Source organism: Hyperolius riggenbachi, chromosome 3, assembly GCF_040937935.1.
Source record: "Hyperolius riggenbachi isolate aHypRig1 chromosome 3, aHypRig1.pri, whole genome shotgun sequence".
Taxonomy (NCBI): Eukaryota; Metazoa; Chordata; class Amphibia; order Anura; family Hyperoliidae; genus Hyperolius; species Hyperolius riggenbachi.
In genome coordinates, this window is record NC_090648.1 from 52,874,744 (window position 1) to 52,899,126 (window position 24,383).

Consider the following 24,383-nt stretch of genomic DNA (forward strand, 5'->3'; position numbering starts at 1 on the left):
CCTCCTGTGACAAGAGGTTGTGTCTAGGTTTCAAAATACTTCAAATAAGCAATGTCTATTAATATTATGTTCTGCAGGTGGATCTCTGGAAGTGAAAGTCAAAGCAGTGGATCTCAAAAACGTTGTGCCCAATTCGCCAATTGAAACAATTGTCACAGTGCAAGGTGAGGGCTAAAGGACTTTTTTTAACCAATTTTTCAATTAAAAATCTTACATATTATTTTTTTTTTTTTTTACATGTGCAAACCTGTGTTGGTGTAAGTAAACAATCTGAGGTGATACGTTAAGGCACTAGAGATGGTCCAAACGGTTCGCCTGGCAGGTAGTCCACACACACTGCAGCTATCCGTGCCTTCGTAAGGCTAACGTAGTAAACACATAAGGCCTGGTTCACAAAGCGGTGCTAACAGTTAGCACGCTGGTGAAAAGCCCTTTATCATGCCTAAACTCAGTTTAGGCATGATAAGTTTAGGTGTGATAAGTTTAGGTGTGATAAGTTTAGGCATGATAAGTTTAGGTGTGATAAGTTTAGGCATGATAAGTTTAAGCGCCAACTGCGTTAGCACCACAGTGCACAGCTGATCAAAAGTTTTACGCTAGCAAAGACTGGTGCACTTCGTATAAAGTTTAATGGCTCTGTTTTGTGTGCGGGACTTTGCAAGCGATCTAAACTTATCTAAACTTAGCATGCCTAAACTTATCACACCTAAACTTATCATGCCTAAACTTATCACGCCTAAACTGGCTGTTCACCGGCGTGGTGCAATGGTTATCATGCCTAAAGTCTCTAACTGGGTTAGCATCGCTTTGTGAATCGAGCCCTAGGTGTGATAAGTTTAGGCATGATAAGTTTAGGTGTGATAAGTTTAGGCATGATAAGTTTAGGTGTGATAAGTTTAGGCATGATACGTTTAAGCACCAACTGGGTTAGCACCGCAGTGCACAGCTGATCAAAAGTTTTGCGCTAGCAAAGTCTGGTGCACTTTGCATAGAGTTTAATGGCGCTACTTTGCGTGCGGGACTTTGCGCGCGATCGAAACTTATCTAAACTTATCATGCCTAAACTTATCACGCCTAAACTTATCACGCCTAAACTTATCATGCCTAAACTTATCATGCCTAAACTTATCATGCCTAAACTAGCTTTTCACCAGCGTGGTGCAATGGTTATCACACCTAGGGCTTGATTCACAAAGCGGTGCTAACAGTTAGCACGCTGGTGAAAAGCCCTTTATCATGCCTAAACTCAGTTTAGGCATGATAAGTTTAGGAGTGATAAGTTTAGGTGTGATAAGTTTAGGCATGATAAGTTTAGGTGTGATAAGTTTAGGCATGCTAAGTTTAAGCGCCAACTGCGTTAGCACCGCAGTGCACAGCTGATCAAAAGTTTTACGCTAGCAAAGACTGGTGCACTTTGTATAAAGTTTAGTGGCGCTGCTTTGCGTGCGGGACTTTGCAAGCGATCTAAACTTATCTAAACTTAGCATGCCTAAACTTATCACACCTAAACTTATCACACCTAAACTTATCACGAATAAACTGGCTTTTCACCAGCATGGTGCAATGGTTATCATGCCTAAAGTCTTTTAGGCATGCTAACTGGGTTAGCACCGCTTTGTGAATCGAGCCCCTAGGGCCTGATTCACAAAGCGGTGCTAACAGTTAGCACGCTGGTGAAAAGCCCTTTATCATGCCTAAACTCAGTTTAGGCATGATAAGTTTAGGGGCTCGATTCACAAAGCGGTGCTAACCCTGTTAGAGACTTTAGGCATGATAACCATTGCACCACTCTGGTGAAAAGCCAGTTTAGGTGTGATAAGTTTAGGCATGATAAGTTTAGGTGTGATAAGTTTAGGCATGCTAAGTTTAGATACGTTTAGATCGCTTGCAAAGTCCCGCACGCAAAGCAGCGCCATTAAACTTTATACGAAGTGCACCAGTCTTTGCTAGCGCAAAACTTTTGATCAGCTGTGCACTGCGGTGCTAACCCAGTTGGTGTTTAAACTTATCACGCCTAAACTTATCACACCTAAACTTATCATGCCTAAACTTATCACACCTAAACTTATCACACCTAAACTTATCATGCCTAAACTGAGTTTAGGCATGATAAAGGGCTTTTCACCAGGGTGCTAACTGTTAGCACCGCTTTGTGAATCAGGCCCTAGGGGCTCGATTCACAAAGCGGTGCTAACCCAGTTAGCATGCCTAAAAGACTTTAGGCATGATAACCATTGCACCATGCTGGTGAAAAGCCAGTTTAGGCGTGATAAGTTTAGGTGTGATAAGTTTAGGTGTGATAAGTTTAGGCATGCTAAGTTTAGATAAGATTAGATCGCTTGCAAAGTCCCGCACGCAAAGCAGCGCCATTAAACTTTATACAAAGTGCACCAGTCTTTGCTAGCGTAAAACTTTTGATCAGCTGTGCACTGCGGTGCTAACGCAGTTGGCGCTTAAACTTAGCATGCCTAAACTTATCACACCTAAACTTATCATGCCTAAACTTATCACACCTAAACTTATCACACCTAAACTTATCATGCCTAAACTGAGTTTAGGCATGATAAAGGGCTTTTCACCAGCGTGCTAACTGTTAGCACCGCTTTGTGAATCAAGCCCCTGGTGTGATAAGTTTAGGCATGATAAGTTTAGGTGTGATAAGTTTAGGCATGATAAGTTTAAGCACCAACTGCGTTAGCACCGCAGTGCACAGCTGATCAAACGTTTTGCGCTAGCAAAGTCTGGTGCACTTTGCATAGAGTTTAATGGCGCTGCTTTGCGTGCGGGACTTTGCATGCTATCTACACTTATCTAAACTTAGCATGCCTAAACTTATCACACCTAAACTTATCACACCTAAACTTATCACACCTAAACTGGCTTTTCACCAGCGTGGTGCAATGGTTATCATGCCTAAAGTCTCTAACTGGGTTAGCACCGCTTTATGAATCGAGCCCCTAAAGTCTCTAACTGGGTTAGCACCACTTTGTGAATCGAGCCCATAGAGCGTTCAACCCGCCCCCTATACCTTGTCGTTGGGCTAAACTTTGACTCTCTACATCATAGTCAGCAGACACATGGCAGCCAATTAGGCTGCACTCTCTCCTGGACCCCAGCCCCACCCCCCTATAAAAACGCAGCAGCGTCTGCCATTTTCTCAATCTATGACTGCTGTTGTAGTGAGAGGAAGGGAGAGATATTGCTGGAGAGATAGGAAAAGCGTTAGTTAGGCTCTTTTTAGCTTGCTCCTCGCTGATCTTTGTTGCTGAAAGCACCCAAAAAAAAAAGCTCTTTTGAGGGCTAATATTCTTCTGATGTGTTTTTTTGTGTGTGTGTGTGTGTGTGACACTGACACTGCATAGATACAGCCCTGTCTGTCGCAGCTGGCCCTTGCTGTACTTTGCCATGCCCAGCACACTGTATTACCATTTATTTTTCCACTGTATTTGTGTGATTTAATACCATAGCTCTCTTTGTGGGTGACACTGCATAGATACAGCCCACAGTTGCCAGCTGGCATTTGTAGTCTGCCCGCCAGCACACTGTATTATACCAGTGCATATCTTTCCACTGTATTTGTGTGATTTAACTTACTATACCATAGCTCTCTTTGTGGGTGACACTACATAGATACAGCCCACAGTCTCAGCTGGCCCTTGCTGTAGTCCGCCAGAACACTGTATTAACACCAGTGCATATCTTTTCACTGTATTTGTGTTATTTAACTTACTATACCATAGCTCTCTTTGTGGGTGACACAGTAGGCAAGGCTGTTCTTTATTGCTGAAAGCAGCCCAAAGGAAAAGCCATTTTGAGGGCTCATATTGTTCTATTCTTTGTGTGTCTGTGTGTGTGTGACACTGCATACAGGCCAGGCCACAGTCATTGCTGGGCCTTGCAGTTCTACTATCCTTTTCTATCTCTTATTACAAGCCAGCACACTGTCTATCATCATAAACTGTGCTTAGCTTTCAACTGTATCTGTTAATCTGTTATTGATATCTGGGTGGATTACACACTGCATACAGGCCACAGTCAGTTGCTGGCCCTTGTAGTTCTACTATACTCCTCTAACTATTGTAAGCAAGCCAGCACACTGTGTATCATAAGCAGTGCTTAGCTTGCAACTGTATTTGTGCTTGAAAGTACTATAAGATATCGCTGTGTGTGTTAAAGTACACATCCCTGTGATACAAACACACACAAACACAGCTGCTGTGTATTTGACACTGATTGTGTGCCTCTTTGTGATTACACACTGTCTACCACTATTGAATATTCTTAGTACTACTGTGCATATCCCCCCCATATGGAAAAAATAACAGGCAGATGCAGGTCACCCCGCAGGTCTGTTAGAGGTTGTGCTGTCATGATTTGGTGCATCCCCGACCAAAGCACACTGTTCAGAAGGCACATTCCCTTAACCCCCAAAATTGTAATTATGTAGTTGACTAACACAGAACACCTCATTTTCCTCAGCTTTCGCATGGAACCGTGATATATCTTCCCCCTCCTGCTCTGATTCTGGCACCCCACAACTACTTCTCATGTCACAGAAGTTATTCACATGTTTGTGGTGAATTTACTGATCCACAACCATTATTGTTCCAAGATGAAGGCGCTAAGGATGTTACAACACCTCATATGTCTGAGTTAGGCATCACTATGGACGTAAGGTGTGAGGATGATGAAGTACCTGTTGTTGGTGCAGTATTGGAGGTGTCTGATACAAGCAAAGCTGTGCATGACGATGATGATGATGACCATGACATGGATTTCACGTGGGATACCAGAAGACAAGATGAACAGGGAGACAGTTCAGAGGGGGAGTCAGAGAGGAGGAGGAGGAGGAGGAGGAGATGAGTTGCTGTAAGAAGCAGGGGGAGCTTGTCGGAAACAGCTCATGGCAGTGTCTGGTGGCATGTATCGCCTAGGGACAGCCAGCCAACGTGCCCTTCAATGTCAGCTGCTGCCATCACCACCAAAATGCCGTCATCCCACAGCTCACCGGTGTGGAAATTTTTGTGTGTGTCTGCCTCAGATTGCAGGATGCCACCAAAAATTGAGTAGTGGAAAAAGCAACACCCACCTAGGGACATTAGCCTTACGAAGGCACTTGATGAGGAAGCACAAACACCAATGGGATGAGCACATGAGGAAAAACAGTACGCAAACTCAAAGCCACCCTCCACCTCCTCTTCCTCCTCCAGGTGCAGCATCTTCAGCCGCCTTATCCTCTGCTGCCCTTGCACCTTCACAGCCACCCTCCTCCACTCCATCTCTCACCTTGAGCAGTTCCTGCCCCTCTGCCCACAGCAGTCAGGTGTCCATTAAGGAAATATTTGAGTGGAAGAAGCCAATGTCTGCCAGTCACCCCCTTACCCAGCGTCTGACAGCTGGCTTGGCGTAACTGTAAGCCCGCCAGCTGTTACTATACAAGCTGGTTGATGCTGAGGCTTTTCCTAAAATTTGTGGCCATTGGGACACCGCAGTGGAAGATACCGGGCCACAAATATTTTTCAAAAAAGGCAATACCCAAACTGTACCGTGATGTTAAAAGGCAAGTGGTGTCATCTCTGGAATAAATTGCTTAAAGGACTTACAAACTGAAAATGCTTAAAAAAGTTAAATACCTTTTTAAAATGCTGCATGTATGGAGGATGCCTTCCACACCCTCCCATTCATTCCATCTTGCCCCCGGTAAAATAGTCCCCCGGTCGGGTCCCGACCCCTCCGAACGGGTCGGGTTGAAATCCCCCCCAATATGGCCACCATAGATGGCTGCGCAGTCCGCATGGACGCGATTACGGCTGCGCAGCTCTAGGGCCTCCTCCCGCAGCGTCATCAATCCATGACTGATCAATGACATGGTGGGAGGAGGTCCTAGAGCTGCGCAGCCGCAATCGCATTTATGCGGACTGCGCAGCCGCGGCCATCTGTGGTGGCCATATTGAGGGGGGGGATTTCAACCCGACCCGTTCGGAGGGGTCGGGACCCGACCGGGGGGGTTATTTTACCGGGGAGAGGGCAAGGCGGAATGAATGGGAGGGTGTGAACCTGATTTGTTGACAACAAAGAGGACGAGGAAGGTGGCTTTGAGGAGGAGACGGAAGAACAACCGCAGCAGGTGTCGCAGGGGGTTTTGCTGCTCACCATTCCCGTGGTATGTTCGTGGCTGGGGGGAGGAGGAGAACTTGCGTGACATCACTGAGGAATAGAGATGGCTCGAACCTCTGATTTTAGGTTCACGAACCTCGAACGCGAACTTCCGCAAAAGTTCGGGTTCGCGTGAACTTCGCGAACCGCAATAGACTTCAATGGGGAGGTGAACTTTGAAAACTACAAACATTTATGCTGGCCACAAAAGTGATGGAAAAGATGTTTCAAGGGGCCTAACACCTGGAGTTTTGCATGGCAGAGTGGGATACACGCGACAAGTGCCTGGGAAAAATCTGGATTTGACGCACAGCAGCGTTTTAAGGGCAGAAATCACATTGCAATGCTAAATTGGAGGCATAAAGTGCTTTAAAACATCTTGCATGTGCTTTAAAACATCTTCACACTGAAACACCAAACTCACTGTGTAACGCATCGCAAACAGCTGTTTGTGTAGTGACGGCCTTGCTGGTCTGGTGAGCACCATAGCGAGAGTGCAGGCCATGGCGGTTTTCAAGCCCATATGGCTGCCGGGTTGTGGTAGCTCAATAATAGAACAACAGTGACTGTACAGCTGATCGAATTTGGTCTGTCCACAATGAAGCAACAACCTTATTATCTTGGGTGTGCCCTCCCCCCGACACACTCATATAGCCGGGGGTCATTGCTTCATTGTGATACGTAAGCCCCTTCACTGCGGCAAGGTAACGATCACAAAGGGGAATTGACATGCCTTTTGTTTTGTTGTTGCAGCCGCAGTGCAGCCAGAAAAATTAGGCAGGCATATACACACACCAGAAAAGATTGTTATTGTTTTTGTTAGGACTCAAGAATCCACCTGGAGTCCTGGACCCTGTTGGTGGTGGCGGAGAAGGCAGTCAAGCAGCCTGCAGGCAGAGATGCTGTGTGGGGAGCTCCAGGAAGAAAGCATATGGTATCAAGTCGCTGATGGCGCCTTCACGGCGACTCACCAGGTTGGTCACCTCCTCAAATGGACGCATGAGCCTGCAGGCATTACGCATGAGTGTCCAGTACTTTGGCAAGAAAATGCCCAGCGCCCCAGAGCCTGACCTTTGACCATAGCTGTTCAGTTAGTCATGGACGGCTTTCTCTTGTTGTAGCAGGCAGTCGAACACCAGGAGTGTCGAATTCCAGCGAGTCGGGCTATCGCAAATCAAGCTCCTCACCGGAAAGTTGTTTCTCTGCTGAAAATCGGCCAAGCGCGCCATGGCCGTGTATGACCACCTGAAATGCCCACACACCTTCCTGGACTGCTTCAGGACATCCTCTAAGAATGGGTACTTAGACACAAATCTTTGAATTACTAGATTCAGCACATGTGCCACACAGGGTACATGTCAACTTTCCCAAACTCAAAGCCGAAATGAGATTGCTGCCATTGTCACACACCACGTTGCTGATCTCCAGTTGGTGCGGGGTAAGCCACTGTTCCACCTGTTTGTTTAGAGCAGCCCATCCCTGATGGTAACAGCTGGCGAGCTAACAGTTCCAAGCCAGCTGTCAGACGCCGGGCAAGGGGGTGACTGGCAGACATTGGCTTCTTCCGCTCAAAGATTTCCCTCACAGTCACCTAGCTGCTGCTGTGGACAGAGGAGCAGGAATTGCTCAAGGTGAGATTTGGAGTGGAGGAGGGTGGCTGTAAAGGTGCAAGGGAGAAAGCTGCTGAAGATAATGCACCTGAAGGAGGAAGAGGAGAAGGAGGGTTGCTTTGCATTTGCGTGCTGCTTTTTCTCAGCTGGTCTTCCCATTGCTGTTTGTGCTTTTTCGACATGTGCCTTCTTAAGGCAGTTGTCCCTTCGCGGGTCTGGGCCTTTCCACGGATCAATTTTTGGTGGCAGAGAGTACGGATGGCATTGCTCATATCTGAGGCAGACACACAAAAATTCTCCACACCGCTGAGCCCCTCTGGGTTGATGGCACTATGGTGGCGTCAGCAGCTGACGTTGAAGGGCATGTTGGTTGGCTGTCCATAGGTGGTAATACATGCAGCCGGACACTGCCACCAGCTGTTTCTGACGAGCTCCCCCTGCTTCTTTCAGCAACTCGTCTCCTCCTTCTCTTCTCCGACTCTCCCTCTGAACTGTCCCCCCAGCCATGATGTCTAGTAGGATCCCACGTTATATCCATGGCAGTATCATCATCATTGTTATCGTCATAATCATCTTCCACAGCTTCGCTTGTATCAGACACCTCCAAAACTGCACCAACAGCAGGTACTTCATCATTATCCTCACACTTTACATCCATAGTGTCGCCTAACTCAGACATATGAGTTGGTGTAACTTGCTTAGCGCCTTCATCTTGTTGTAAAAATAGTGGCTGTGAATCAGTTAATTCCCCACCAAATAACTCCTGCGAAGTGTCAAATGGAACGGATGTGGTGCTAGTAGTAGCGCTGGTGGCTGAGGAAGATGAGGTGTTCTGTGTTAAATAGTCAACTACGTCCTGGCGATCTTGGGAGTTGATCTTCTGAGCACTGTACTTTGGTCCAGGGCCGCAGAAAATCACGTCAGCACAACCTCGAACAGACCTGCTGGGTGGCCTGCCTCTGCCTGTTTTGTCCATATCATGGGGGATGAAGTGAAAGGTATACACTGACTTGACTAATACAATGTGCAGTCACACAGGTGCAGTGAAAGGTATGCAAAGACTGGTATTACAATACAATGTGCAGCTGTCACACAGGTGCAGTGAACAGGTATGCAGTGACTGGTATATAAAACTGCGTCCTGTCACGCAGATGCAGTGAAAGGTATGCAGTGACTGGTATTATAATACAATGTGCAGCTATCACACAGGTGCAGTGAAGAGGTATGCAGTAACTGGTATATAAAACTGCGTCCTGTCACGCAGGTGCAGTGAAAGGTATGCAGTGACTGGTATTACAATACAATGTGCAGCTGTCACACAGGTGCAGTGTACAGGTATGCAGTGACTGGTATATAACACTGAGAGCGGTCACACAGTTGCAGTGAACAGGTATGCAGTGACTGGTATTACAAATGTGCAGTTGTCACACACACAGGTACTGTGAACAGGTATGCAGTGACTGGTATATAATAGAACACTGCGTGCTATCACGCAGGTGCACTGAACAGGTATGCAGTGACTGGTATCAACACAATGTGCAGCTGTCACACACACAGGTACCGTGAACAGGTATGCAATAACTCATATTACAAATGTGCAGCTGTCACACACACAGGTACCGTGAACAGGTATGCAGTGACTAGTATTACAAATGTGCAGCTGTCACACACACAGGTACCGTAAGCAGGTATGCAATGACTAGTATTACAAATGTGCAGCTGTCACACACACACACAGGTTCTGTGAACAGGTATGCAGTGACTAGTATTACAAATGAGCAGCTGTCACACACGTGCAGTGAAAAGGTAGGCACTGAATGTGCTGGGCCTGGCAGTGGCACAGTAGGAATTACCAAGGAGCAGCTGCGACTGACTGACAGGGCTGTATATGCAAGTGTCAGTGGGTCACACACACAAAAAAAAAAAAACAGATCACAAGAACGACATTAGCTCTCAAGAGAGCTGTTGTGGGGTGCTTTGTAGCAATAAGTATCAGGAAGGAGCAAGCTAACAAGCCTAACAAGAGCCTAACTAAGCTTTCCCTATGTCTACAGCAGGTTCCTCTCCCTTCTCTAATTACTGCAGCCACACCGAGTGAGATAATGGCCGACACAGCTGCCTTACATAAGGAGGGGTGGGCTCCAGGAGGGAGTGTAGCCTGATTGGCTGTCCTGTGTCTGCTGACTGTGATGTAGAGGGTCAAAGATGAGCCTAATGATGTAGTATACGGGCGGGTCAAACTCGCATACAGTTTGCGATTCATCGCGAACGCGAACCACCGAAGTTCGTGTGAATAAGTTTGCAGTCAAACTGTTCGGGCCATCTCTACTGAGAAAGAGCAAGAGTAGATGACTAGTAGGTCAGCATCCAACCTTGTGCAGATGGGGTCTTCATGCTGTTGGCAGTATAGTTGTTTTTATTTATATTGGGATACGTCCTTTAATAAATTACTTTTTACTTCATTGATGCAATTGTGTCTGGTTGTGCAGATCATGGATTGCTTTTGTTGTTGGATAAAGGGGTCTTCATGCTGTCCAGCCTGTTGAGGGACCCCTGTATAAAAAAGGCTCAAGGGGAATGACCTGTACTGGGTGGCAACACTACTAGACCCTGGGTATAAGCACAAAGTGGTGGAGATGTTACCAAATTACCAGAAGGCAGAAAGGATGTAGCACTTGCACAACAAGCTGGCAAGTATGCTTTATAGTGTGTTTAAGGGTGATGTCACAGCACAATGGAAAAAAGGTTTCAGTAATCCTCCTCCTCCTACTCCCATGTCCACCCAGGCAAGGACAGGAGGCTCTAGCCATCTGATGGTGATGTTGGACATGCAGACTTTCTTTAGTCCAACGCCTCACCTCAGCCCTTCAGGATCCACCGTCCAACAATGCCTCGACCAGCAGGTTGCCGACTACCTGGCCTTAAGTGCGGATATAGACACTCTGAGCAGTGATGAACCCCTGGATAACTGGGTGCACAGGCTTGACCTGTGGCCAGAGCTGTCACAATTTGCCATTGAACTTCTGGCTTGCTCCGCCTCAAGTGTCCTGTCAGAAAGGACCTTCAGCACGACAGGAGGCATTGTCACTGTCACCTAGGTCAAAAAAGTGTACAGTACCTCACCTTTATTAAAATGAATGAGGCATGGATCCTAGAGGGCTATTGCCTGCCCGAAGACTAAGTCAGCCGACACATAGCATCTCTGCCTGCACACTGCTTGACTGCCTTCTCCACCACCACCAACAGGGTCCAGGAATCCAGGTGGATTCCTGAATTTAGTGAATTCACTACCAAAAATAATCATTTTTCTGGTATGTGTACATGCCTAATTTTTCTGGCTGCACTGCAGTTGCAACAACAAAACAAAAGGTATGTACATGTGTCAATTTCCCTTCGTGATCGTTACCTTGCTGCGGTGAAGGGGCTTGCATATCCCAAATGAAGCAATGACCTATATGAGTCTGTTGGGGGGCACACCCAAGATAATAAGGTCGTTGATTCATTGTGGACAGACCAAATTCGATCAGCTGGGCAGTCACTGTTGTTCTGTCATTGAGCTACCTCAGCCCAACCATATGGGCTGGAAAACTGTCATTGCCTGCACTCTCGCCAACGTGCGCATCAGCACGGCCATCACTACACAAAGAAGCTGTTTGCAGTGAGTTAAACAGTGAGTTTGGTCTGTCAGCGTGAAGAAGTACACTACTTACACTACATGATCCATGTATACACACAAGTTGTTTTAAAGTACTATCCCAAAGTTGCAGCAGGTCAGAATTAATTTACCTTGTAGTATTTCTAGAGAGGAGAGCTGCCACAAGGTACAGCTTTAAGCCATCCATAATATCCTGATGTAGAAGCTTAAACACTACCCCGAAGTAGCAGCGGGTCAGAATGAATTTATGTTGGCCCCCAACAAGCCTGTCACTAAACGGGAACTCCGGCCGGCATCATGGTAGATCTATTCCGATCACCATCAGATTTTTCTGGGGAATAATTAATGTCCACTCCCAACTCCATCTTAATACACCACAATCTTCTCTGGCAGCGCAGAGATTTACCTTGTAGTACTTCTGGAGAGCTACTATTATGGTGGTGTTCTGTTGACTGCTCCACTGAGGTGAGAGAATGCCTAGAGTTCAGGATCTAAGTGACCACAGGTGTTCACCAGAGCACCCCGAAAGGGACAATGGACTCTTAGTGGCCTAGTGTCCACCAGGTAGCACTACAGAATCCACTAACAGTGGATAAGAGAACATGGGATAACCCGATGTAGAGGCTGGAATCTCAGGCGGTGCGCGTCCTAGATCGCGCTCCTATTGCCGGGCACTTTTTGCGCATGTGCGTGACATCATGAACGGCGTCACGCTCATGCACAGAGAGTGCCCGGCAACAGGAGCGCGATCTAGGACGCGCACCGCCGGGCCAGCGCAGGCGTACTACTCTGGGTCAGGGCGACCCGGAAGTAGTAAAGCCCCCAGGGATGTTCGCCAGGCGAACAGTTCGCCACATCACTAGTCAGCAACAGACATCAAGGAAATAACAGGACTGGCAAACAGACACACTAGCTCAGAGCTTTTCAACCCTGTCCTCAAATACCACTAAGGGCCTGTACGCACTGCTGCGCTTGGGCTGCGCTTTTCAAATCGCATGCGCTTTTTAATCGCAAGGTCTTTTGAAAAATAATGAAAATCGTGGAGACCTGTACACACTGGTGCGATGCACTTTTCCTATTCTCATGAAGGCTTGCGATTTAAAAATCGCATGCGATTTTAAAAGTGCAGCAGTGTGTACGGGCCCTAACAGTGCATGTTTTGCAGAAAACCACAAACATGCACAGGTGAGGTAATTAGTGTCTCAGCAGAGCTGATTAACTACCTTTGTGGATTTCCACAAAAACATGCACTGTTGGTGGTACTTGAGGACAGGGTTGAAAAGCCCTGCACTAGCTGACAGCCAGATCAGCACAGTGTGCTGTGTGAGCAGTTGCCTTTATACTGCAGGGGTGCTGGCTCCAGGATTGAATCTCACGCCGTGCATGCGTCATCACGTATGCCAGTCACTGCGCACGCGTACACAATGCCCAGTGCTACTTCCGCCCACTTCCGGATATGTCTCCCGGCAACAGAGACTATTCCATCTTCAGGGTCGCACAATTTCCCCGCAATAATCCAGCCAGACTCAACGGCGGACCACTCAGAACACACAGGACACGGTGAGACTGCCACAAGGGCCCGACAGACTGCCACATGACCCTGACAGCTGCCATAAGGTACAAGCCAGCCATCCATACTATCCTGATGTGGTCACTGAAAGATTACACAGAAGTATCAGTGGTTCAGGAAAGAATTTATGTTGGCCCCCACCAAGCCTGTCGCTGAACGGGAACTCCGGCCGCCATCATGGTAGATCCATTCCGATCACCATCAGATTTTTCTGGGGTGATTGTCCACTCCCCACAGCTCTCCTTCAAGCTTGCAATTAAACTGCAGCTAAATTTTCTGTGCGATGCTTCTCAGTTTTGTTGGATTACTGATTGCTTTCACATTCACAACTTGAGAAGGCACAGGTGTTTGTACACAGCACATGTTCTTTATGGCACCGCGCAGATCAGCGCTCGTCGGGTGGTATTAGTCCTTGAATTACCACAGTTATCAAAGTAACATATCAGGAAAAAAAAAATCATTGTAAAATGTTATGCATACCTTTGCAATTTTAAATTAATTAAGAAAAAAAGTATTTTTCACAATTTTCATCATCGACGGCACTCTCGCCAACGTGCGCGGAAATAGCAGCAACACAGGATCACACACAGCTCCAACATTGCAGCCTAGTGGAGCAGTAGCGTTCCTACAATAGGGCGCAGGGGGGCGTGGCGCACTGGGTGACAGCCAGCCAGGGGGGTGTCGCCACGACCCCCATGCAGCCGCAGCAGGGGAAGAGCAGTGCTAGAAGGAGGGGTGACAGGGATAGCGGCGGGGGGGGGGGAGATCCCCCCCCTCCCTCACCTGGGTCCCCTCCTTCCACCTCTCTTCCCCTCCAAATGACAGCGGGGGCAGCGGGCAACTTAGAGTAAGGGCGGGCGGGTGTGCAGAGACTACTCACTTTACGTCTGGCTGCATTCCAGCAGCTGGAACGCTGGGTCGCCGTCACATGCCTCTTCTCCGCCTCCAATGCTGTGACACGCATTGGAGGCGGAGAAGAGGCACATGACGGCGACGGAGCGCTCCAGCTGCTGGAACGCAGCCAGACGTAAAGTGAGTAGTCTCTGCACGCCCGCCCGCCCTTACTCTAAGTTGCCCGCTGCCCCCGCTGTCATTTGGAGGGGAAGAGAGGCGGAAGGAGGGGACCCAGGTGAGGGAGGGGGGGGGGATCTTTCCCCCCCTCCCCGCCGCTATCCCTGTCACCCCTCCTTCCAGCGCTGCTTCCCCCCTCCTGGAGCAGCTATACAGGGGGCAACTAAACTAGCTATACTGGGGCATCTATACTAGCTATACTGGGGGCAGCTATACTGGGGGCAACTAAACTAGCTATTCTGGGGGCAGCTATACTGGTGGCATCTATACTGGGGGCATCTATACTGGGGGCAACTATACTAGCTATACTTGGGGCAACTAAACTAGCTATACTGGGGGCATCTATACTAGCTATACTGGGGGCAGCTATACTAGCTATACTGGGGGCAGCTATACTAGCTATACTGGGAGCAGCTATACTAGCTATACTGGGGGCATCTATACTAGCTATACTGGGGCAACTAAACTAGCTATACTTGGGGCAACTATACTAGCTACACTGGGGCATCTATACTAGCTATACTGAGGCAGCTATACTGGGGGCATCTATACTAGCTATACTGGGGCAACTAAACTAGCTATACTGGGGCAACTAAACTAGCTATACTTGGGGCAACTATACTAGCTATACTGGGGGCAACTATACTAGCTATACTGGGGCAGCTCTGGAGGCAACTATACTATCTATACTGGGGGCAGCTATACTATCTATACTGGGGGCAGCTATACTAGCTATACTGGGGGCAGCTATACTAGCTATACTGGGGGCAACTATACTAGCTATACTGGGGGCAGCTATACTGGGGGCAACTATACTAGCTATACTGGGGACAACTATACTGGGGGCAACTATACTAGCTATACTGGGGCAACTATACTGGGGGCAACTAAACTAGCTATACTGGGGGCAACTAAACTAGCTATACTGGGGGCAACTATACTATCTATACTGGGGCAGCTCTGGGGGCAACTATACTATCTATACTGGGGGCAACTATACTAGCTTCACTGGGGCAGCTATACTGGGGGCAACTGTACTAGCTATACTGGGGGCAACTATACTAGCTAATTCTTTAAATTACAGTTATCTCCGCCCTCATGCGGTCATGACCACGCCCAATTTTTTTGCCGGTTGTGGCCACGCCCATTTTTAAGGGGGGGGGGGGTGTCTTTTAATACCCAGCACCGGGTGCCAAATGCCCTAGGTACGCCACTGTAGTGGAGAAATGAGGAATAGCAGCATCACATGTAATACAGGATCAGACACAACTCCAGCATAGCAGCCTAGTGGAGAGCAGAGAAATAGCAGCAGCAGCACAGAATCAGACACACCTCCGCTATAGCAGCCTAGTGGAGAGCAGAGAAGTAGCAGCAGCAGCACAGGATCAGACACAGCTCCGGCATAGCAGCCTTGTGGAGGGCAGAGAAATAGCAGCCGCACAGGATCAGATACAGCTCCGGCATTGCAGCCTAGTGGAGAGCAGAGACATTGCAGCAGCACAGGATCAGACACAGCTCCGGCATAGCAGCCTAGTGGAGAGCAGAGAAATAGCAGCAGCACAGGATCAGACACAGCTACAGCATAGCAGCCTAGTGGAGAGCAGAGACATAGCAGCAGCACAGGATCAGACACAGCTCCGACATAGCAGCCTTGTGGAGGGCAGAGAAATAGCAGCCGCACAGGATCAGACACAGCTCCAGCATAGCAGCCTAGTGGAGAGCAGAGACATAGCAGCAGCACAGGATCAGACACATCTCCAGCATTGCAGCCTAGTGGAGAGCAGAGACATAGCAGCAGCACAGGATCAGACACAGCTCCAGCATTGCAGCCTAGTGGAGAAATGAGGAATAGCAGCAGCAGCACAGGATCAGACACAGCTACAGCATAGCAGCCTAGTGGAGAGCAGGGAAATAGCAGCAGCACAGGATCAGACACAGCTCCAGCATAGCAGCCTAGTGGAGAGCAGAGAAATAGCAGCAGCACAGGATCAGACACAGCTCCAGCATAGCAGCCTTGTGGAGAGCAGAGAAATAGCAGCAGTACAGGATCAGACACAGCTCCGGCATAGCAGCCTAGTGGAGAGCAGAGAAGTAGCAGCAGCAGCACAGGATCAGACACAGCTCCGGCATAGCAGCCTAGTGGAGAGCAGAGAAGTAGCAGCAGCAGCACAGGATCAGACACAGCTACAGCATAGCAGCCTTGTGGAGGGCAGAGAAATAGCAGCCGCACAGGATCAGATACAGCTCCGGCATAGCAGCCTAGTGGAGAGCAGAGACATAGCAGCAGCAGCACAGGATCAGACACAGCTCCGGCATAGCAGCCTAGTGGAGAGCAGAGAAATAGCAGCAGCAGCTCAGGATCAGACACAGATCCAGCATAGCAGCCTAGTGGAGAGCAGAGAAATAGCAGCCGCACAGGATCAGATACAGCTCCAGCATAGCAGCCTAGTGGAGAGCAGAGACATAGCAGCAGCACAGGATCAGACACAGCTCCAGCATTGCAGCCTAGTGGAGAAATGAGGAATAGCAGCAGCAGCACAGGATCAGACACAGCTACAGCATAGAAGCCTAGTGGAGAGCAGAGACATAGCAGCAGCACAGGATCAGTCATAGCTCCAGCATTGCAGCCTAGTGGAGAAATGAGGAATAGCAGCAGCAGCACAGGATCAGACACAGCTCCAGCATTGCAGCCTAGTGGAGAAATGAGGAATAGCAGCAGCAGCACAGGATCAGATACAGCTACAGCATAGCAGCCTAGTGGAGAGCAGAGAAACAGCAGCAGCACAGGATCAGACACAGCTCTGGCATAGCAGCCTAGTGGAGAGCAGAGACATAGCAGCAGCACAGGATCAGACACAGCTCCGGCATAGCAGCCTAGTGGAGAGCAGAGACATAGCAGCAGCACAGGATCAGACACAGCTCCGGCATTGCAGCCTAGTGGAGAGCAGAGAAATAGCAGCAGCACAGGATCAGACACAGCTCCGGCATAGCTGCCTAGTGGAGAGCAGAGAAATAGCAGCAGCACAGGATCAGACACAGCTCCAGCATAGCAGCCTAGTGGAGAGCAGAGACATAGCAGCAGCACAGGATCAGACACAGCTCTGGCATAGCAGCCTAGTGGACAGCAGAGAAATAGCAGCAGCACAGGATCAGACACAGCTCCGGCATAGCAGCCTAGTGGACAGCAGAGAAATAGCAGCAGCACAGGATCAGACACAGCTCCAGCATAGCAGCCTAGTGGAGAGCAGAGAAATAGCAGCAGCACAGGATCAGACAGAGCTCCGGCATAGCAGCCTAGTGGAGAGCAGAGAAATAGCAGCAGCACAGGATCAGACACAGCTCCAGCATAGCAGCCTAGTGGAGAGCAGAGACATAGCAGCAGCACAGGATCAGACACAGATCCAGCATTGCAGCCTAGTGGAGAAATGAGGAATAGCAGCAGCAGCACAGGATTAGGGAACTAGTAAAAAAGGGCGTACAGGGATAGTGGACAAAAAGGGCGCCGCCATAGACTGCAATGCAAAATATCGGCTATTCGGCGCCCGACAGGAAAAAAGGGCGCACGTGAAATAGCGGTTACAGGGATCGTGTTAACAAAGGTTTTCGTTTACAGGATAAAGTTTATAACAAATATCGTTTACAAGTTCGTTTAGACTTTGTATTATACTTATTTTTTCGTTTGTAAATTTCGCTTATATGGGTTTTAACTAGTTTTTTTCGTTTTAAAAATGCGCTTATAAAACTATAACAACTAAAATTTTGTTTACACTTCTTTTATCATTTAAAATTCGTTTTCATATGTATAATGCTTAAATAACATTTCTTTTTTTTGTTTTACTAATATTTATTAAGAAAATTTTCATAACAGAAAGAAAGGAAAATCAAAGAAAATACAGAGAAAATACTCAGTGTTGAGCGTACATATTAATCATGTCAAGGGTTAACAGCGCCTGTCAGGACAGGTTCATGTACTGTAGGAATGTCCAAGGTCAGCTCATCTCTCAGGCTTTGGTCCAGCTTGGATTGAAATCTGACGTTTTGGGGCTATGAAGAGACTATTTCCACTCATTGCTAATAATAAAATATATTCTTAGTCATCTTGTACATCCAATTCAGAAAGGTAGCGGAAATTATATAAAACAAAATAGCTGACATAGGTAAAAAATATACACTGACTCTGTTAGTCTAGACAACACTGAAACTGGGGGGAATAACAATAACAATATGTGGGGTCACACCAAAGATTAATGGCTACTGTGGGGAAGGCCTATGAGTGGGAAGTGGGAGAGGAATACTAGTGGCCTTCCATTGGGACTGCGGATGTAGGTTGTATTTATGTATGCAAGGGCTTAAAGATAGATATTTGAGTATTTGACTCTTTAGTGATAGGAAATTCCTGGCCGGTTCATGTTTTGTGGGAAGATCCTATGAACCGGAATAATGAGTATAATTCAGGGGGGCCGTAGGTCAGGAGAGGATAGGGACCAGGGGCTCCAGACTTTATGGAAGATTGGTTCATTGTCTCTTAGTGATGCTGTCATTTTTTCCATCTCTTTGGTCCATTCAATTTTATGTTTGACCTCTGCCAAAGTCGGGGGAGCAATGTTTTTCCAGGATGAGGCAATTGATAGACGAGTAGCTGTTAAAATGTGGGTGATTAAGCGTACTGTGTGTTTGGGGGTGTCTGGGGGGGGTTTACCAAGGACCATATATATGGGGTCAAGAGGGATTAATATCCCAGTTTTTGATTGGATGAGGTGTTGCACCTTAGACCATAGTGGGGAGATCTTTGGGCAAAACCAAAAGATATGTTCCAGGCTACCCTTTTCATTGCAACCTCTCCAGCAGAACTGAGAGGCTTCTGGATAAATTTTTGATAGCTTAGTTGGTGTAAGGTACCACCGGAACATAATTTTGTAAATATTTTCTCTTATCTGTATGCACATAGAAGAGTGCTTGGCGTTTTCCCATATCTCCTCCCAGTCCTCCAATTGTATAGTTTGAGATAGAGCGGATTCCCATTTGGACATATATGTGTGGGCAGGAGTGGCTAGCCCTGATTTGGTGTGTAACAGAGTATAAATCTGGGAAATCAGACCTTTTTGGTAACCCTTAGAGTCACATATATGTTCAAATGGTGTTAGGGGGGGGATAGAGGCGGAGGGAGAGTGTCGCAGTAGGGAGAGGAGAAAATGCTTTGTTTGGGTGTACTCTAGTATGTTTTGGGATGAGAATGGTAGTTTATCTTTTAGGGAGGCCCTAGTATGTAGAAGGCCAGTGAGAGGGTCTTTCCAGTTAAGCAGGTTAAAGAAGTTGAGATTATACCATCTGGACATGAAGTCTCTAGACAATCCAGGGGGGAAGGCAGGGTTGCCCAGTATAGGTGTTAGTGGGGAGGGAGAAGTTCTCAGGTTAGCTGATGTAGCTGTAGATCTCCAGACTTGTACTGTGAATTTTATAGTGGGGAGTAGTTGAGATAGGGATATTTTGGGTGGTTGGTTGGGCCAAATCAGGGCCGCCAGGGATATTGGGAGTAAAGTGAGTGCCTCAATAAGGCCCCATTTGGTATAAACTTTAAGGTTGGTCCATTCACGCAGTTGACGGAGGTGTGCAGCTTGGTAATAGAATCTAAGGTGGGGTAGTCCCAAGCCCCCTTGCTCTCTAGGAGATAAAAGGGTTGAGGCTCGTATTCTTGGTCGTTTATGATTCCAGACAAACTTAGCAAAGGCTGCTTGTAACATTGACAACTGAGAGGATGGGACCAAGACTGGCAGGGTTTCAAAAAGGTATAAAAGTCTAGGGAGTATGTTCATTTTTAAAGTATAGATCCTTCCTATCCAGGAGATCTTATAGGCGGTCCACTTGTGCAGGTCTTTAAGTATTTGTTGGATGAGAGAGGGGTAGTTGTGTTTATATAGGGTAGAGTATGTGGGCGTGAGATGTATGCCTAGATATTTTAGGGATTGGGTTTGCCATTTGTACTGACAATTTTGTTTTAGTATGTTTAGTAGATCGGGTGTGATTTTAATGGGTAATGCCTCTGTTTTATCCTGATTTAAGCGGAAGCTTGAGAGTGATTCATAGGCGGAAATGGTGTCATGTAGGTTTGGCAAAGAAATAAGGGGGTTTGTGATGGTGAGCAGGATATCATCCGCGAATAGAGAGATCTTGAATTCATGTTTATCTATCTGGACACCTGAAATGTTCGTATTTAGTCGTATGGCGCTGGCTAGAGGTTCAATGCTGAGGGCAAAAAGCAGAGGGGAGAGGGGGCAGCCCTGTCTTGTGCCATTACGAATCTGGAAGGGAGTATGTGGGGCCATGGGGAGTTTTATGTTAGCTGAAGGAGAGGAGTATAGAAAATGAATAATATTCAGGAAGGGTCCATCAAATCCTTGATATTGGAGGACATGGAAGAGAAACGGCCATGAGAGACGGTCAAATGCCTTCTCTGCATCTAGGCTAAGAAGCAGAGAAGGCCTACCTGAGCGGGTCATAATGGAGATAAGATCTATGGCTCGTCGGGTGTTGTCCCCTGCTTGTCTATTTAAGATGAATCCCACTTGGTCATTATTTATTAACCTTGGTAGTATGGCGTTTAGTCGACAGGCTAGTGTTTTGGTGATAATTTTAAGGTCTGAGTTTAGAAGTGAAATAGGCCTATAGCTCTGTGGAAGCTGTGGGTCCTTTCCTTCCTTGGGAATTACTGTTAATAGGGAGTTTAGGAAAGTGGAAGGGGGAAATTCACCTGTCATGATTTTATTTGCTAGAGATGTCAGATAAGGAACCAAGACCATTTGGAAGTTCTTATAATAAGAATAGGGAAGGCCGTCCGGGCCTGGTGACTTAGAGGAAGGAAGAGATTTGAGTGTTTCTAGAATTTCTTTGCTAGAAATTGGAGCGTTTAATGTTGTGCGTTCTTCATCTGTCAATTTAGGGAGTTTCAGATTTTCTAAAAAAGAGGAAACTCTGTCTGTGTATGTGGGGTCCGTTGAGGGGTCAGGTAAATTATACAGCTGTTCGTAATATGAGGTGAAGAGTTGTGCTATTTTAGATGGGTTATAGTGAGTGGTGCCTTCAGTATCTTTCATGGCGTGGACTCCCTGAGAAGATCCCCTGGGATTAAGTTTACGAGCAAGTATAGTGTGGGGTTTATTTCCCCGTTCAAAAAACAGCTGCCTGGTCCATTTCAAGCTTTTCTCTAGCTGTGTGGTCTGAAGGGACCTAATATCAAGCTTTAATTTTTGGATATTAGAGAAGAGGTCTTGAGATGGAGATTGTTTATATAGGATATATGCTTCTTTGAGGGCCTTCGTGAGCTCGGTCAATTTCCGTGAGGAGATCTGTTTGCGTTTGGAGCCCTCAGCAATAAAGTGACCCCTAACAAAGGCTTTGTGTGCTTCCCAGGCCATCCCCAGTGAAGAGACAGAAGGGATATTGGTGGTAAAGAAGGACTGGATTTCTTCTGACATTTTGGTGTGAAATGTTTTGTCCCTTAGTAGAGATTCGTTAAGTCTCCACTGCATAGGTTTGTGAGGCGTGTGTAGCCAATCAAGTTCAATTAGGACAGCATGGTGATCTGACCAAGCAGTGGGGGAAATGTCTGCTGTGATCAAGGATGGCAGAGTAGGCATTTTGGCAAAGAAATAATCTATGCGGGAGTGTGTTGCATGGGGGGGTGAGAAAAAGGTATAATCCCTGTCTGTGGGGTTCGCAATTCTCCATAAATCTAGGAGGCTGTATTTACGGATCAGGGCCCTGAATTTCCTGGAAAGACGGTCATGTGAGGGGTATGATGGTGCGTCTAGGGATATTGATCTGTCATTAACAGAGGAGAAAGCTAGGTTAAAATCCCCCCCTAAGATAAGGGTCCCATTAGTCACTTTAAAAAGTTTAACGAGAAAGCTTGTCAGGAAGGGAATTTGGTTGGAATTTGGTGCATATACATTGGCCAATGTTATAGGTCTACCCGATAGTGTGCCCAGCAAGATCAAATAGTGACCTTTTGGATCTTTGATGATTTTGGTTATTTGTAGCGGGAGGCCTTTTTTATATACAATTGCTACCCCCGCCTTTTTTTTGGGTCCCGATGCTAGATACACTTCCGGGTAAGCTTTATTGTAGAGACGCACGGAGTCCTGTGAGGATATATGTGTCTCCTGCAAAAATGCGATATCACTCGCCAGTCTCCGCAGGTCCCGCAACAAAGAGTTTCTTTTTTGAGGTAGATTTAAGCCCTTGCAATTTAAAGTAAGTATCTTAACCATTGTCTATGTGAAATCTGTAACTATCTAAACAAACATTAATCATTTGGCGTGAAACAGTAGAATAAAACAGAAGGAAGGAACAAAAGATCAAATAAACATTTGCGTAATATGGGAGGAGTGCAAGTAGGTAGCATAAGCCACTGGATGTAACGTGGCTACATATTGCAGCAACTAAAAATAGTTGCACTATCAAGAGTCGAGTGAGAGTTCCTGGTTCCTCCCGGGACCAGATGGCCTCAGGGTCGACTCTCCTGAGGAGCATGAGGGCGAAACAATTGGGTCGGCACATGACTCAAGACTGGGTGCCCGTAATGTTAAATAGCGTGGAGAATGAAAGGTTAGTCCGGGATCCTCTATTCTGGCCTGTGGCCTTTACTCACAATTGACGAGTAGCGTATATGCATCAATGGGATTTTCAAGATGATTGGGAATCCATTCTTTCCAGTGGGTCAGGGTAGGTAAGGCTTCGGGTGGGAGCATTTGTTGAGTGAGAAATATGGCGCACCTTTCTGGGTGGAGAATTATCAGAGAGAGAGCGTAAGTATTCAGTGGTAGTGTTACTTGGGGGTGGGCGGATTCCCATCTGCTTCAAGAACATGGGGGCATCATCAATGTCCGAGAGCGTGAAAAAGGATCCATTCCTGTTTACCATTAAGCGGAAAGGGAAGCCCCACCTGTAGTCGATTCTCGCATCTCTTAGGAGTTGGGTGATAGGCTTGAAAGCCCTGCGTTTTGCCAGGGTGATGAGAGATAAGTCTGTAAAGATGGAGAGGTCATCCCCTTTAAATGACAGCGGGGACGCTTTGCGGGCTGCTTTTAGAAGGGCCTCTTTTGCTTCATAGTAATGCATGCGGATTATTACATCTTTAGGCCTTTGTGAAGCAGTCTGTCTCTCTCCTAGTGAGCGGTGAGCTCGGTCCATTCTCCAGAGTTCAGTTGGAATGTCAGGTGCTAATGTTTTAAAGAGATCAGTCAGATAGTGGCTTAGCTGGTCCGGATTAACAGACATAGATATACCTTTAATTCTCAGGTTTTGTCTCCTATCTCGATTTTCCTGGTCTTCTTGTGCGTTTCTTAAGAATTTAATGTCAGACTGCATCAGTTTCTGATCTTCTTCTAAGTCCTTGTGTTTTATAGTAAGTGCGTCCATTTTCCCCTCTACTGTACTGGTTCGCTCCCCTAGGCTATTCATGTCCCTTTTTAGGTCATTTACTGCTGTGAGGATTACCTGTTGGAGGGAGTCATGGAGGGAGCGGTAGTGTCTCTCTAGAGTGGCCTCCAGAAGATCAGCCGTCAGGGGAGCCGAGGATGGGAACTGTGGGGCCTGTGAGGCCTGCTGTGAGAGAGCTGCGTCAGGCTGTTCAGCGTGGCCGGCGCCATCTTGGCTGTCTGGGGTGCGGAGGTAGCGTTCCATGGCTCCTGTCTGCGGGGCCGTTTTGGAGCCCGTTTTCGCTGCCATCCGGCTGCCTGTGTGTTCGGAGGGGGATCCCGGGTCTGTGCCGCGCTATTGAGGCGGAGAGGAAGCTGTGGGCGGCGGTAAGTGAGCTGCGTGGGACCGGAGCTCCGGGTCTATGCGGCCATCTTGTTGTTGCCGCGCATGCGTCCTCGCTTAAATAACATTTCTAAAGCTGATTGTATTATGGTATTAACTTTGTTTTTACACTTCTAATGCGTTGATTATAGTTACTAAAATATCGCTTTAAATATTACTGTTATTTTAAGATTTCTACGTGATTTTAAGGCTAGTTATTCTATTACAAATATATAAATTATTTTATTCATGTTATTTGGAGTGAAGTATGTTAAGGATTAAAGGGATACTGTAGTGGGGTCGGGGGAAAATGAGCTGAACTTACCCGGGGCTTCTAATGGTCCCCCGCAGACATCTTGTGCCCGCGCAGCCGTTTACCGATGCTCTGGCCCCTCCTCCGGTTCACTTCTGGAATTTCTGACTTTAAAGTCAGAAAACCACTGCGCCTGCGTTGCCGTGTCCTCGATCCCGCTGATGTCATCAAGAGCGCACAGCGCAGGCCCAGTATGGTCTGTGTCTGCGC

The 24,383-nt window shown here is 47.3% G+C and overlaps 1 protein-coding gene across 1 annotated transcript in view; it reads left to right on the forward strand.

Annotated features, from left to right (window-relative positions):
* The window catches only part of LOC137562605 (venom factor-like), a 316,987-nt gene that overhangs the window by 154,811 nt on the left and 137,793 nt on the right, over positions 1 to 24,383 (forward strand). Inside the window, exon 23 of the mRNA XM_068274109.1 lies at positions 78 to 164. Within this exon, the coding sequence (XP_068130210.1) occupies positions 78 to 164 (87 nt within the window). The remainder of the gene's footprint in view (positions 1 to 77; positions 165 to 24,383) is intronic.